At 33.2% G+C, this 17241-nt stretch overlaps 1 protein-coding gene across 1 annotated transcript; it reads right to left on the bottom strand.

Moving 5' to 3' along the window:
• Positions 1-3800: 3800 nt before the first annotated feature.
• On the bottom strand, positions 3801-9973 carry LOC117500065 (ELMO domain-containing protein 1-like). Its single transcript, XM_034152764.1, has 5 exons — positions 9792-9973; positions 9405-9458; positions 6698-6843; positions 4009-4037; positions 3801-3902 (listed from the first exon to the last, which is right to left on the bottom strand). Exons 2-5 carry the CDS (start codon positions 9419-9421, stop codon positions 3801-3803), a joined length of 294 nt encoding a protein of 97 aa, XP_034008655.1. The 5' UTR covers positions 9422-9458; positions 9792-9973.
• Between the last annotated feature and the right edge of the window lie 7268 nt (positions 9974-17241).

Genomic DNA, 17241 nt, shown 5'->3' with positions numbered 1-17241 from the left:
TTTGGTAAAGTGTTTTGATACTCTTTGGTAAGGTTATACTCTTTGGTAAGTGAGTTGATTGATAACTCTTTGGTAAAGTGTTATTGATACCCTTCTTTGGTAAAGTGTTATTGATACTCTTTGGGAAGTGTTATTGATACTCTTTGGTTAAAGTGTTATTGAATACTCTTTGAGTAAAGTGTTATTGATACTCTTTGGTAAAGTGTTATTGATACTCTTTGGTAAAGTGTTATTGATAATCTTTGGTAAAGTGTTATTGATACTCTTTAGTAAAGTGTTTATTGATACTCTTTAGTAAAGTGTTATTGATACTCTTTGGTAAAGTGTTATTGATACTCTGTTGGTAAAGTGTTATTGATACTCTTGGTAAAGTGTTATTGATACTCTTTGGTTAAAGTGTTATTGATACTCTTTTAGTAAAGTGTTATTGATACTCTTTGGTAAAGTGTTATTGATACTCTTTGGTAAAGTGTATGATACTCCTTTGGAAGTGTTATTGATACTCTTTGGTAAAGTGTTATTGATACTCTTTGGTAAAGTGTTATTGATACTCTTTGGTAAAGTGTTATTGATACTCTTTGGTAATAAGTGTTATTGATACTCTCTTGGTAAGTGTTATGATACTCTTTGGTAAAGTGTTATTGATACTCTTTGGTAAAGTGTTATTGATACTCTTTAGTAAAGTGTTTATTGATACTCTTTAGTAAAGTGTTATGATACTCTTTGGTAAAGTGTTATTGATACTCTTTAGTAAAGTGTTATTGATACTCTTTGGGAAAGTGTTATTGATACTCTTTGGTAAAGTGTTATTGATAGTCTTTGGTAAAGTGTTATTGATACTCTTTAGTAAAGTGTTATTGATACTCTTTAGTAAAGTGTTATTGATACTCTTTGGTAAAGTGTTATTGATACTCTTTAGTAAAGTGTTATTGATACTCTTTGGGAAAGTGTTATTGATACTCTTTGGTAAAGTGTTATTGATAGTCTTTGGTAAAGTGTTATTGATACTCTTTGGTAAAGTGTTATACTCTTTGGTAAAGTGTTATTGATACTCTTTAGTAAAGTGTTATTGATACTCTTTGGGAAAGTGTTATTGATACTCTTTAGTAAAGTGTTATTGATACTCTTTGGTAAAGTGTTATTGATACTCTTTGGTAAAGTGTTATTGATACTCTTTGGTAAAGTGTTATTGATACTCTTTGGTAAAATGTTATTGGTACTCTTTGGTAAAGTGTTATTGATACTTTTTAGTAAAGTGTTATTGATACTCTTTAGTAAAGTGTTATACTCTTTGGTAAAGTGTTATTGGTACTCTTTGGTAAAGTGTTATTGATACTCTTTAGTAAAGTGTTATTGATACTCTTTAGTAAAGTGTTATACTCTTTGGTAAAGTGTTATTGGTACTCTTTAGTAAAGTGTTATTGATACTCTTTGGTAAAGTGTTATTGATACTCTTTGGTAAAGTGTTATTGATACTCTTTGGTAAAGTGTTATTGATACTCTTTGGTAAAGTGTTATTGATACTCTTTAGTAAAGTGTTATTGATACTCTTTAGTAAAGTGTTATTGATACTCTTTGGTAAAGTGTTATTGATACTCTTTGGGAAAGTGTTATTGATACTCTTTGGGAAAGTGTTATTGATACTCTTTAGTAAAGTGTTATTGATACTCTTTGGGAAAGTGTTATTGATACTCTTTGGGAAAGTGTTATTGATACTCTTTAGTAAAGTGTTATTGATACTCTTTGGTAAAGTGTTATTGATACTCTTTAGTAAAGTGTTATTGATACTCTTTGGGAAAGTGTTATTGATACTCTTTAGTAAAGTGTTATTGATACTCTTTGGTAAAGTGTTATTGATACTCTTTGGTAAAGTGTTATTGATACTCTTTGGTAAAGTGTTATTGATACTCTTTGGTAAAGTGTTATTGATACTCTTTGGGAAAGTGTTATTGATACTCTTTAGTAAAGTGTTATTGATACTCTTTAGTAAAGTGTTATTGATACTCTTTGGTAAAGTGTTATTGATACTCTTTGGTAAAGTGTTATTGATACTCTTTGGTAAAGTGTTATTGATTACTCTTTGGGTAAGTGTTATTGATACTCTTTGGGAAAGTGTTATTGATACTCTTTAGTAAAGTGTTATTGATACTCTTTAGTAAAGTGTTATTGATACTCTTTGGTAAAGTGTTATTGATACTCTTTGGTAAAGTGTTATTGATACTCTTTGGTAAAGTGTTATTGATACTCTTTAGTAAAGTGTTATTGATACTCTTTAGTAAAGTGTTATTGATACTCTTTAGTAAAGTGTTATTGATACTCTTTGGGAAAGTGTTATTGATACTCTTTAGTAAAGTGTTATTGATACTCTTTGGTAAAGTGTTATTGATACTCTTTGGTAAAGTGTTATTGATACTCTTTGGTAAAGTGTTATTGATACTCTTTAGTAAAGTGTTATTGATACTCTTTGGTAAAGTGTTATTGATACTCTTTGGTAAAGTGTTATTGATACTCTTTGGTAAAGTGTTATTGATACTCTTTGGGAAAGTGTTATTGATACTCTTTGGGAAAGTGTTATTGATACTCTTTAGTAAAGTGTTATTGATACTCTTTGGTAAAGTGTTATTGATACTCTTTGGTAAAGTGTTATTGATACTCTTTGGTAAAGTGTTATACTCTTTGGTAAAGTGTTATTGATACTCTTTAGTAAAGTGTTATTGATACTCTTTAGTAAAGTGTTATTGATACTCTTTGGTAAAGTGTTATTGATACTCTTTGGGAAAGTGTTATTGATACTCTTTGGGAAAGTGTTATTGATACTCTTTAGTAAAGTGTTATTGATACTCTTTAGGAAAGTGTTATTGATACTCTTTGGGAAAGTGTTATTGATACTCTTTAGTAAAGTGTTATTGATACTCTTTGGTAAAGTGTTATTGATACTCTTTAGTAAAGTGTTATTGATACTCTTTGGGAAAGTGTTATTGATACTCTTTAGTAAAGTGTTATTGATACTCTTTAGTAAAGTGTTATTGATACTCTTTAGTAAAGTGTTATTGATACTCTTTAGTAAAGTGTTATTGATACTCTTTGGGAAAGTGTTATTGATACTCTTTGGTAAAGTGTTATTGATACTCTTTAGTAAAGTGTTATTGATACTCTTTGGTAAAGTGTTATTGATACTCTTTGGTAAAGTGTTATTGATACTCTTTGGTAAAGTGTTATTGATACTCTTTAGTAAAGTGTTATTGATACTCTTTGGTAAAGTGTTATTGATACTCTTTAGTAAAGTGTTATTGATACTCTTTGGTAAAGTGTTATTGATACTCTTTGGGAAAGTGTTATTGATACTCTTTGGTAAAGTGTTATTGATACTCTTTGGGAAAGTGTTATTGATACTCTTTAGTAAAGTGTTATTGATACTCTTTGGTAAAGTGTTATTGATACTCTTTGGTAAAGTGTTATTGATACTCTTTGGTAAAGTGTTATTGATACTCTTTAGTAAAGTGTTATTGATACTCTTGGTAAGTGTTATTGATACTCTTTGGTAAAAGTGTTATTGATACTCTTTGGTAAAGTGTTATTGATACTCTTTGGTAAAGTGTTATTGATACTCTTTGGTAAGTGTTATTGATACTCTTTAGTAAAGTGTTATTGATACTCTTTGGGAAAGTGTTATTGATACTCTTTGGTAAAGTGTTATTGATACTCTTTAGTAAAGTGTTATTGATACTCTTCACAGTCTGATTCAGAGGCTCGATGCTAACACCCTCACAGAAGGGATGAAGTGACAGATATCTCAAGTCTCACTGTGGGTTGGTGTCAGGGTTGATCTTCTTCAGCGCCATGATGTCCTCGATGGTCTTCTCCACTTTATCAGGATGAACGCTGAGCGCAGACTGAAGCAGCTGCAGAGGAAGAGGAGGGAGGAAAACAGAAGATGAAGATGTAATTTGATCAAAGTTAAAAAATGTAACGACACACGATATTCAAACTGAGGATTAAGAGACGTACCGTATTTTTGGAACACCGCAGAGATGATTCTGGAAAAGAAAACAACATTAAGTTAAACATCAATTATTGTTATTATTAATATTACAATAACTCCAAAAACTAGGAAATGATAATCAGGATATTTACACCTCCTGCCATTTAGAGTGTTTTTGTACTTGAGTAAAAGTAGAAGTACTCAGATCTTGTACTTGAGTAAAAGTAGAAGTACTCAGATCTTGTACTTGAGTAAAAGTAGAAGTACTCAGATCTTGTAGTAAAAGTAGAAGTACTCAGATCTTGTACTTGAGTAAAAGTAGAAGTACTCAGATCTTGTTCTTGAGTAAAAGTAGAAGTACTCAGATCTTGTACTTGAGTAAATGTAGAAGTACTCAGATCTTGTACTTGAGTAAAAGTAGAAGTACTCAGATCTTGTAGTAAAAGTAGAAGTACTCAGATATTGTACTTGAGTAAAAGTAGAAGTACTCAGATCTTGTACTTGAGTAAAAGTAGAAGTACTCAGATCTTGTAGTAAAGTAGAAGTACTCAGATCTTGTACTTGAGTAAAAGTAGAAGTACTCAGATCTTGTACTTGATTAAAAGTAGAAGTACTCAGATATTGTACTTGAGTAAAAGTAGAAGTACTCAGATCTTGTACTTGAGTAAAAGTAGAAGTACTCAGATCTTGTAGTAAAAGTAGAAGTACTCAGATCTTGTACTTGAGTAAAAGTAGAAGTACTCAGATATTGTACTTGAGTAAAAGTAGAAGTACTCAGATATTGTAGTAAAAGTAGAAGTACTCAGATCTTGTACTTGAGTAAAAGTAGAAGTACTCAGATCTTGTAGTAAAAGTAGAAGTACTCAGATATTCTACTTGAGTAAAAGTAGAAGTACTCAGATCTTGTACTTGAGTAAAGGTAGAAGTACTCAGATATTGTAGTAAAAGTAGAAGTACTCAGATCTTGTACTTGAGTAAAAGTAGAAGTACTCAGATCTTGTTCTTGAGTAAAAGTAGAAGTACTCAGATCTTGTACTTGAGTAAAAGTAGAAGTACTCAGATCTTGTACTTGAGTAAAAGTAGAAGTACTCAGATCTTGTAGTAAAAGTAGAAGTACTCAGATCTTGTTCTTGATTAAAAGTAGAAGTACTCAGATCTTGCTCTTGAGTAAAAGTAGAAGTACTCAGATCTTGTACTTGAGTAAAAGTAGAAGTACTCAGATCTTGTACTTGAGTAAAAGTAGAAGTACTCAGATCTTGTAGTAAAAGTAGAAGTACTCAGATCTTGTACTTGAGTAAAAGTAGAAGTAATCAGATCTTGTACTTGAGTAAAAGTAGAAGTACTCAGATCTTGTACTTGAGTAAAAGTAGAAGTACTCAGATCTTGTACTTGAGTAAAAGTAGAAGTAATCAGATCTTGTACTTGAGTAAAAGTAGAAGTACTCAGATCTTGTACTTGAGTAAAAGTAGAAGTACTCAGATCTTGTTCTTGAGTAAAAGTAGAAGTACTCAGATCTTGTAGTAAAAGTAGAAGTACTCAGATATTGTACTTGAGTAAAAGTAGAAGTACTCAGATCTTGTACTTGAGTAAAAGTAGAAGTACTCAGATCTTGTAGTAAAAGTAGAAGTACTCAGATCTTGTACTTGAGTAAAAGTAGAAGTAATCAGATCTTGTACTTGAGTAAAAGTAGAAGTACTCAGATCTTGTACTTGAGTAAAAGTAGAAGTACTCAGATCTTGTTCTTGAGTAAAAGTAGAAGTACTCAGATCTTGTTCTTGAGTAAAAGTAGAAGTACTCAGATCTTGTACCTGAGTAAAAGTAGAAGTACTCAGATCTTGTTCTTGAGTAAAAGTAGAAGTACTCAGATATTGTACCTGAGTAAAAGTAGAAGTACTCAGATCTTGTACTTGAGTGAAAGTAGAAGTACTCAGATCTTGTACTTGAGTAAAAGTAGAAGTACTCGGATCTTGTACTTGAGTAAAAGTATAAGTACTCAGGTCTTGTACTTGAGTAAAAGTAGAAGTACTCAGATCTTGTACTTGAGTAAAAGTAGAAGTACTCAGATCTTGTAGTAAAAGTAGAAGTACTCAGGTCTTGTACTTGAGTAAAAGTAGAAGTACTCAGGTCTTGTACTTGAGTAAAAGTAGAAGTACTCAGATATTGTACTTGAGTAAAAGTAGAAGTACCAGAGTGTAGGAATACTCTGTTTCAGTAAAAGTCCTGCATTCAAAATGTTCCTCAAGTAAAAGTAGAAAAGTATTCTCATCAAAATATAGTGAAAGTACAGTAAAAGTAGTGATTGTGCAGATTGGTCCATTTCAGAATAATATATATGATATGTTTTATAATGATTGATCATGAAAGTGTTCTCAAAGCTGGTAAAGGTGCAGCTAGTTTGAATGACTTTGTATACTGCAGGGTAGCTTGTGGATTTACTCCAGGTGGAACTAAAGTCTGATTTAACACTTGGTTAGATTTCACATCATTCATCCAGATCTGTGAAGTAACTAAAGGTATTAAACATGTAGTGGAGTAAAAGTACACCATGTACCTCTGAACTGTAGTGGAGTAAAAGTACACAGTAGCATAAAATGGAAATACTTAAGTAAAATACAGTAAGTACAGTACTTGAGTAAATCTACTTAGTTGCTTCCCGCCTCTGATTACTGTCGGCTTCATAAACATGACTTTATTATCAGGCAGTGTGAGAGTTACCTATCTTCAGGGTCCTGCGGGCTCCATGCTTGTTGTTGTAGCAGATCCTCTGCAGCTCGCAGCGACCCGTTAGCTTCCTGGTGACGAACTTCAGTCCTCGCCACAAACACTTACAGTACAGGAAGACGAAGAACTGCGTCACCACCCTGCAGATTTCAGAGATTCAAGAATCAAAGGTGTTATTGTCATATGCACAAAGCTACAGTGTAACAATGGCAATTACATTCTTCTGACCTGAGCTCCTCCAACAATGCAACATATATTTTACATTACATCACATTTAGCTGAGGCTTTTATCCAAAGCGACTTACAATAAGTGCATTCGACCAGGAAGATACAAACTTGAAGAAAACAGAATCATATAAGTACATCATGTTTCATAGAGCCAGAACATTTCAAGTGCTACTCAACTGGCTTTAGATAAGCCAGTCCTTTGTTAGTATATAAGTGCTTTGTTAGTAATTCTTATATAGATATATAATAAAATATAAAAATAAAAAATAGTGCAAGAAGTCTCTATACATGTAAATACAATAGGATATGTACAAGAACAGAATATGAAATAAAATAATGTAAATTAAGACAAAAGAGGGTGAGATACGGACTTCAGTGTCATCTGTTAAAGTGCTACAAATATAGTCGGTTGAATACTCGATTCTGATTGGTCGATTTGGACATTCCAGAGGTCTGTTATTTTTCGCTAGCAGTCCGTTGTTAAGGAGAGCAGACCGTCGCTAAGGAGAGCAGATCGTTGCTAAGGAAAGCAGACCGTTGCTAAGGAGAGCAGACCGTTGCTAAGGAGAGCAGACCGTTGCGACGAAGTGCAGACCGTCGCTAAGGAGAGCAGACTGTTGCTATGGAGGATACTCTGATCAAAGGGACTATTTGCATTTAGTATTTACTACTGATATTAAATGGAAATTACATTTAGATAAAAAAATGTTGGTCTTACATGTTAGTAAATTGAATATTTGGGAGTTTTGGTAATAATATAAAACAATAAATGATATTGTTTTGAGTTTATTTACTACTTTTTATGTTTTACAGACCTATATTAACTGCCACTTCAACCTTTAGTGAAAAAACGTAAAGACTTGGTACTCTAAAATAACAATAAATGGGAAAAAAACGTCAAGCTGGTCTTACATGTTAGTAAATTGAATATTTGTTGAGTTTTGGTAATAAAATAAAACAGTTAATGATATTGTTATGAACATTTTCAATACTTTTTTCTATATTAACTGTCACTTCAAGCGTTAAAAAAAAAATGTGCAGCTCCTAATAGTTTCCTTAAAATGTACCCTTATTTATTGCAAAAAAATAGTTTTTTACAGGATTTTACGGATTATTAGCTCACTATTTTGGGGGATTCATATTAAAATCCCATCCTATTCAGAGTGAAGATGTAAAATGGGCTCAATAAGAGTAAAACAATAAGATTGTGTGTTACTTCTCGTCTCCCAGCAGCAGATCAAAGTGTGCTATTTTTACAGATGACACTGAGGACTAAAATGGAAATGTGTGTCTTGGGAAATGCAGAGCGACCCGTTATAAAAACGTGGAGACTAAATGATTTCTATCCTCCTCTGGATTTACTCTGAACGTTAGGAAAGAAGGAGGAACACACTTATGTTGTAGTGATTACATCATCCTGAAACACAGAATTAGGGCCTGTTTGTAACTTAGCATCTCAAATAAAGAGGACTAAGATTCTCAGAATAATGAGTTAGCATAAGGAAATGATTACTTAAAAATATCTTAGCATCTAAAAATACCGACAGCGTCTCATAATATAGACTTAGCATCCCAAAATAACGACTCCTATCTCAAAATATAGACTAAGCCTCCCAAAATAACGTCATATGTCTCATAATAATGACTTAACATGTCAAATAAATGAATAAGCATCTCAGAATAATGAGTTAGCATCTGAAAAAATGACTTAGCATCAAAAAATAACGACACATGTCAAAATATGCATCCCAACATAACTTCTTCTCAAAATAACAACCTAGCATTTCAAATAATGACCTATATCTCAAAATATAGACTAAGCATCTCAAAGTAAGGCCTTAACAACGTTAAATATAGACCTAGCATCCCAAAATGTTGAGTTATATCTCAAAATAACAACCTAGCATCTCTGACAAATGACAATTAGCATCTCAAAATAACGACATATATCCCAAAATAACAACCTAGCATCTCAAATAACGACTAAGAAGAGTGTTGTTTTAAGAATAATGACTTAGCATCCCAAAATAAGGCCTTACCAACTTAAAATGTAGAACTAGCATCCCAAAATGTGGACATATATCTCAAAATATAGACTTAGCATCCCAAGATATAGACTTATCAATATTTTGACTAAGCATCCCATTTCTCATTATTTCGACCTGCTATGTAATTTTTCACAGGGTGTTTTTTTTTCTGAATAAATGGTTTCCACACACAGAAAGCAACAGCTCTATTAATAGAGACTTGGTGTACATGTGCTCCATAATTAAGAGGCCTCCTTCTCCATACAGCCACTTATACTGGCCACAATAAGATAATCGATCCGCCTTCACTGGGAGAAATGGGAATACACATCCTGCAGTATTTAGTGCAAACAAGACATTGCAGTGGATCGAAATGGACGAAGGAAAACAGGCACAGAAAACGGAGATTTTGAATGAATAAAATGCAAATTAAAGAGTGTCTTTACCTCAGAAAATGCTTCATCTTGGTGTTTTCGGTGGTGTTTCTGCAGAGAGATCACCTGCAGACAGAAAGCAGAGGACGTGTCTGTGTGCAGGATTAACGCGCAAATAATCTGCGGCTTTTCCTCCTGCCTGCACCCGGTGAGCAGCGCTAATATTAACCTGCAATCCGTGCAACGACACACACACATATCCAAGGAGATATGTGGTTTATTTCCCCTTTAGTGCATCAATAACACATTTTATAAACGCTCCGTGGTCTGCGGGCCGGTTAGCAACCCGGTGCACAAACACAGAATCATCCATAGCGACACACGGTGGCTGTAAATGCTTCAGTGCATGCAATAAAAACACTAAAATCCATGCGATAACACACAATAATGTCCTCTTACCGACGTGAGAGGAGTATAAAGGCTAAAAGAAGATGGAGGTGCCTGGTGTTGTGCTGCTCACTGCTGCAGAGCCTCCATGATGATGACAGTCAGTGTGCAGAGACTCACTGCAGAATACTGAGGAGGACAACATCAATTATACATTCACACAGCATTCCCCTCTCTCTGGGGTATAGAGAGGGTTTACTGTGAACAAAACCTAAATAATGTGATGATTTATGGATAAAATTGCTTATTGCATTCTTTTTAGGCAGGTTTGAGGAGGAATGGATAATATCATGTGATGGGATTACGTAATGGGGATCAACAAAAAAGGTAACTGTATTTTCTTAAAATTACATAAAATAATCTGACTGTCTCTTAAGAATTGCATGTAAAAGTAACCACACATTACATTTTAAAAACCCTCAAAATTATTCCAATAAATAAAATAAAAATGTGTAGAGATGCTAATTATTTTCTCTTAATCTGCTAATTGATCAATCTTTTATTGAATAAACAGTAAACTAAACATTGCAACATATCATAATTTAAAGATGTGTTGCAATGCATGTATTTCTTTGCAGACACTTCTGTTATTACAGTATCTGCACCTCGCCTTGAATACATCTCCAGCCTCTTGATTAAATATATATAATAACTGGCTTTTAAATGTAGTATATTCAGAGGTGGGAAGTAGTGGAGTACAAATACTTTGTTACTGTACTTAAGTACATTTTTCTGGTATCAGTACTTTACTCCACTACTTATTTTCCTGATGACTTTTTACTTTGACTTCTTACATTTTGAACACAAATACCTGTACTTTCTACTTCTTACATGTTGATTACAAATACCTGTACTTTCTACTTCTTACATGTTGAACCCAAATACCTGTACTTTCTACTTCTTACATGTTGAACACAAATACCTGTACTTTCTACTTCTTACATGTTGAACACAAATACCTGTACTTTCTACTTCTTACATGTTGAACTCAAATACCTGTACTTTCTACTTCTTACATGTTGAACCCAAATACCTGTACTTTCTACTTCTTACATTTTGAACACAAATACCTGTACTTTCTACTTCTTACATGTTGATTACAAATACCTGTACTTTCTACTTCTTACATGTTGAACCCAAATACCTGTACTTTCTACTTCTTACATGTTGAACACAAATACCTGTACTTTCTACTTCTTACATGTTGAACACAAATACCTGTACTTTCTACTTCTCACATGTTGAACACAAATACCTGTACTTTCTACTTCTTACATGTTGAACTCAAATACCTGTACTTTCTACTTCTTACATGTTGAACTCAAATACCTGTACTTTCTACTTCTTACATGTTGAACTCAAATACCTGTACTTTCTACTTCTTACATTTTGAACACAAATACCTGTACTTTCTACTTCTTACATGTTGAACCCAAATACCTGTACTTTCTACTTCTTACATGTTGAACACAAATACCTGTACTTTCTACTTCTTACATGTTGAACCCAAATACCTGTACTTTCTACTTCTTACATGTTGAACTCAAATACCTGTACTTTCTACTTCTTACATGTTGAACTCAAATACCTGTACTTTCTACTTCTTACATGTTGAACACAAATACCTGTACTTTCTACTTCTTACATTTTGAACTCAAATACCTGTACTTTCTACTTCTTACATGTTGAACACAAATACCTGTACTTTCTACTTCTTACATGTTGAACACAAATACCTGTACTTTCTACTTCTTACATGTTGATTACAAATACCTGTACTTTCTACTTCTTACATGTTGAACACAAATACCTGTACTTTCTACTTCTTACATGTTGAACACTAATACCTGTACGTTCTACTTCTTACATTTTGAACTCAAATACCTGTACTTTCTACTTCTCACATGTTGAACACAAATACCTGTACTTTCTACTTCTTACATGTTGATTACAAATACCTGTACTTTCTACTTCTTACATGTTGAACACAAATACCTGTACTTTCTACTTCTTACATGTTGATTACAAATACCTGTACTTTCTACTTCTTACATGTTGAACACAAATACCTGTACTTTCTACTTCTTACATGTTGAACACAAATACCTGTACTTTCTACTTCTCACATGTTGAACACAAATACCTGTACTTTCTACTTCTTACATGTTGATTACAAATACCTGTACTTTCTACTTCTTACATGTTGAACACAAATACCTGTACTTTCTACTTCTTACATGTTGATTACAAATACCTGTACTTTCTACTTCTTACATGTTGAACACAAATACCTGTACTTTCTACTTCTTACATTTTGAACTCAAATACCTGTACTTTCTACTTCTTACATGTTGAACACAAATACCTGTACTTTCTACTTCTTACATGTTGAACCCAAATACCTGTACTTTCTACTTCTTACATGTTGAACACTAATACCTGTACTTTCTACTTCTTACATGTTGAACACTAATACCTGTACTTTCTACTTCTTACATGTTGAACTCAAATACCTGTACTTTCTACTTCTTACATGTTGAACACAAATACCTGTACTTTCTACTTCTTACATGTTGAACACTAATACCTGTACTTTCTACTTCTTACATGTTGAACTCAAATACCTGTACTTTCTACTTCTTACATGTTGAACACAAATACCTGTACTTTCTACTTCTTACATGTTGAACACAAATACCTGTACTTTCTACTTCTTACATTTTGAACTCAAATACCTGTACTTTCTACTTCTTACATGTTGAACACAAATACCTGTACTTTCTACTTCTTACATGTTGAACACAAATACCTGTACTTTCTACTTCTTACATGTTGATTACAAATACCTGTACTTTCTACTTCTTACATGTTGAACACAAATACCTGTACTTTCTACTTCTTACATGTTGAACACAAATACCTGTACTTTCTACTTCTCACATGTTGAACACAAATACCTGTACTTTCTACTTCTTACATGTTGAACTCAAATACCTGTACTTTCTACTTCTTACATGTGAACTCAAATACCTGTACTTTCTACTTCTTACATGTTGAACTCAAATACCTGTACTTTCTACTTCTTACATTTTGAACACAAATACCTGTACTTTCTACTTCTTACATGTTGAACCCAAATACCTGTACTTTCTACTTCTTACATGTTGAACACAAATACCTGTACTTTCTACTTCTTACATGTTGAACCCAAATACCTGTACTTTCTACTTCTTACATGTTGAACTCAAATACCTGTACTTTCTACTTCTTACATGTTGAACTCAAATACCTGTACTTTCTACTTCTTACATGTTGAACACAAATACCTGTACTTTCTACTTCTTACATGTTGAACCCAAATACCTGTACTTTCTACTTCTTACATGTTGAACACTAATACCTGTACTTTCTACTTCTTACATGTTGAACACTAATACCTGTACTTTCTACTTCTTACATGTTGAACTCAAATACCTGTACTTTCTACTTCTTACATGTTGAACACAAATACCTGTACTTTCTACTTCTTACATGTTGAACACTAATACCTGTACTTTCTACTTCTTACATGTTGAACTCAAATACCTGTACTTTCTACTTCTTACATGTTGAACTCAAATACCTGTACTTTCTACTTCTTACATGTTGAACACAAATACCTGTACTTTCTACTTCTTACATTTTGAACTCAAATACCTGTACTTTCTACTTCTTACATGTTGAACACAAATACCTGTACTTTCTACTTCTTACATGTTGAACACAAATACCTGTACTTTCTACTTCTTACATGTTGATTACAAATACCTGTACTTTCTACTTCTTACATGTTGAACACAAATACCTGTACTTTCTACTTCTTACATGTTGAACACTAATACCTGTACTTTCTACTTCTTACATTTTGAACTCAAATACCTGTACTTTCTACTTCTTACATGTTGAACACAAATACCTGTACTTTCTACTTCTTACATGTTGAACACAAATACCTGTACTTTCTACTTCTTACATGTTGAACCCAAATACCTGTACTTTCTACTTCTTACATTTTGAACACAAATACCTGTACTTTCTACTTCTTACATGTTGATTACAAATACCTGTACTTTCTACTTCTTACATGTTGAACACAAATACCTGTACTTTCTACTTCTTACATTTTGAACTCAAATACCTGTACTTTCTACTTCTTACATGTTGAACACAAATACCTGTACTTTCTACTTCTTACATGTTGAACCCAAATACCTGTACTTTCTACTTCTTACATGTTGAACACTAATACCTGTACTTTCTACTTCTTACATGTTGAACACTAATACCTGTACTTTCTACTTCTTACATGTTGAACACAAATACCTGTACTTTCTACTTCTTACATGTTGAACACAAATACCTGTACTTTCTACTTCTTACATGTTGAACCCAAATACCTGTACTTTCTACTTCTTACATGTTGAACACTAATACCTGTACTTTCTACTTCTTACATGTTGAACACAAATACCTGTACTTTCTACTTCTTACATGTTGAACACAAATACCTGTACTTTCTACTTCTTACATGTTGAACCCAAATACCTGTACTTTCTACTTCTTACATGTTGAACCCAAATACCTGTACTTTCTACTTCTTACATGTTGAACACAAATACCTGTACTTTCTACTTCTTACATGTTGAACCCAAATACCTGTACTTTCTACTTCTTACATGTTGAACCCAAATACCTGTACTTTCTACTTCTTACATGTTGAACCCAAATACCTGTACTTTCTACTTCTTACATGTTGAACACAAATACCTGTACTTTCTACTTCTTACATGTTGAACCCAAATACCTGTACTTTCTACTTCTTACATGTTGAACCCAAATACCTGTACTTTCTACTTCTCACATGTTGAACCCAAATACCTGTACTTTCTACTTCTTACATGTTGAACACAAATACCTGTACTTTCTACTTCTCACATGTTGAACACAAATACCTGTACTTTCTACTTCTTACATGTTGAACACAAATACCTGTACTTTCTACTTCTTACATGTTGAACACAAATACCTGTACTTTCTACTTCTTACATGTTGAACACAAATACCTGTACTTTCTACTTCTTACATGTTGAACCCAAATACCTGTACTTTCTACTTCTCACATGTTGAACCCAAATACCTGTACTTTCTACTTCTTACATGTTGAACACAAATACCTGTACTTTCTACTTCTCACATGTTGAACACAAATACCTGTACTTTCTACTTCTTACATGTTGAACACAAATACCTGTACTTTCTACTTCATACATGTTGAACCCAAATACCTGTACTTTCTACTTCTTACATGTTGAACACAAATACCTGTACTTTCTACTTCTTACATGTTGAACACAAATACCTGTACTTTCTACTTCTTACATGTTGAACACAAATACCTGTACTTTCTACTTCTTACATGTTGAACCCAAATACCTGTACTTTCTACTTCTTACATGTTGAACACAAATACCTGTACTTTCTACTTCTTACATGTTGATTACAAATACCTGTACTTTCTACTTCTTACATGTTGAACACAAATACCTGTACTTTCTACTTCTCACATGTTGAACCCAAATACCTGTACTTTCTACTTCTTACATGTTGAACACAAATACCTGTACTTTCTACTTCTTACATGTTGAACCCAAATACCTGTACTTTCTACTTCTTACATGTTGAACACAAATACCTGTACTTTCTACTTCTTACATTTTCTAAACAGGCTGGTTCCTTTAGTTTTAATCTGTGTTTAGTGGCGTGATCATCGTGATTTGTTCATTTATTTTATGAGTTTGATGTTAGTTTCAATCTGCTGATTAAGAAGGAGGCGCTACATGAACAGAGCTCAGAAGCAAAGTGTGAGAATTTACCGAATGCATTTTTTTATTTACTTATATTACATTTTTATGGATTATTTATTATTAATTTCATTGTATTGTTTTATCCATAACTCCATATATATCCATAACAAAGATTATTATTTGTATTACATTTGTATGGATTCTTTATACGTGGACACAGACCCCCGTCACCCGTCAATAAACTGAGTCCCCTCTCTGCTCAGCTGCTCATGCATTTCATTTTAAAGAAATCACAGAATCAGAATCAAAAAACCTTTATTCGTCCCAGAGGGGAAATGTACATTTGTTCCAGCAGAAAGAGCCAAAGATATGGAGCTATTTCAGGGTCATAAGTTTTGATCATTCGAAAAAATACAATTTATTTGAAAGTCCAAGTTTTCATCCTGAACTTTGAAAAATACAATGTTGTATTAAAAAAAAAAAAAAGTATTTAAAATAATTTTTCAGGTTGAATATTATTTTGATTCAGTTCAGCAATTTTTTGGAATAAAATATTTATTTTCATATTTCACTTTTATACATATTTTGATATTTGAATACTTATTTTTTTCAGTTTCAGATTTTACGTTTTCAGATTCAAAACAATTATTTTTTCAGTTTCAAATCTTTTTTTTTCAGGTTTCAATTATTTTTTCGCCTTCAAATCGTTTTTCGCTTTCAGATCTTTTTTTTTCGCTTTCAGACTTTTGGCCCTGATATTGCTTTGGGGGGCGGGGCTTACCAAAGAGTAGTTTGTCACCCTGAGTGACAGCCCTCCCTCTGTCATGATGCCTTCATGGATGTTAGGTAGCGCAAGAAATATAACTACACACTTTCTATACACAATACTCCCGTGATTGGTGGTAAACAAAACTGATACCAGCGTCAAAGTTCCGTTAAGCGAGCTGTTGAGCATCGTAGTTGGCAAAAATTGCGGTATAAGAGCAATAAACTGTGCTAGAATGTGAAATTACGTATCCGCAATGAAGCGTTGTCCTTCCCCACTTCCACGTAGCTCCGTGAACGCAGCATAGTATTGGCTGGGCTTTTGCGATGGCGTCAGGTCCACCTGCTGGCTCCATGGCTGGCACCAGCGCACAGGTAAGAAATATTAACTTTTTTCCATTCATGGTCTTAGAAGTTATCTAAGACATGATAATAATATTATAGCGACATACATAAAAGGAAGGCAGGCCTTTTGAGGTGGGGAATGAATGTGGCAACGCGGGAAACTAACCATGGCATTGAGGCTACTCGTGTATGCTATTAGCTATTGTCAGTGCAAGTTAATTTCCCTTATGTTGATAGAGTCCAGCTCACGTGTTTCTCAATCTGTCTTTGCCAGAGTGGCGACCGTAATTCATCTGTGGCTGCAGCAGCACACACTTTAATAACCATGCTCACACAGCACCTATGCCAGGGACAGCTGGAAGGAAGGAAGGAGGACCAGACACTGCCTGGTCCTTCTGTAGAGCAGGAGATGGCCAGGTTTTAGATTTTAATAAATATATATTTGTGTTTATCTACAGGTAAACTGCAAGTTGATATGTCCATTTATGATTATGTGCTAAACAACATTA

Source organism: Trematomus bernacchii, unplaced genomic scaffold (genome assembly GCF_902827165.1).
Source record: "Trematomus bernacchii unplaced genomic scaffold, fTreBer1.1, whole genome shotgun sequence".
Lineage (NCBI taxonomy): Eukaryota > Metazoa > Chordata > Actinopteri > Perciformes > Nototheniidae > Trematomus > Trematomus bernacchii.
The sequence above is the reverse complement of the archived record's forward strand: the minus strand, read 5'-3'. Positions and strand labels throughout refer to the sequence as shown.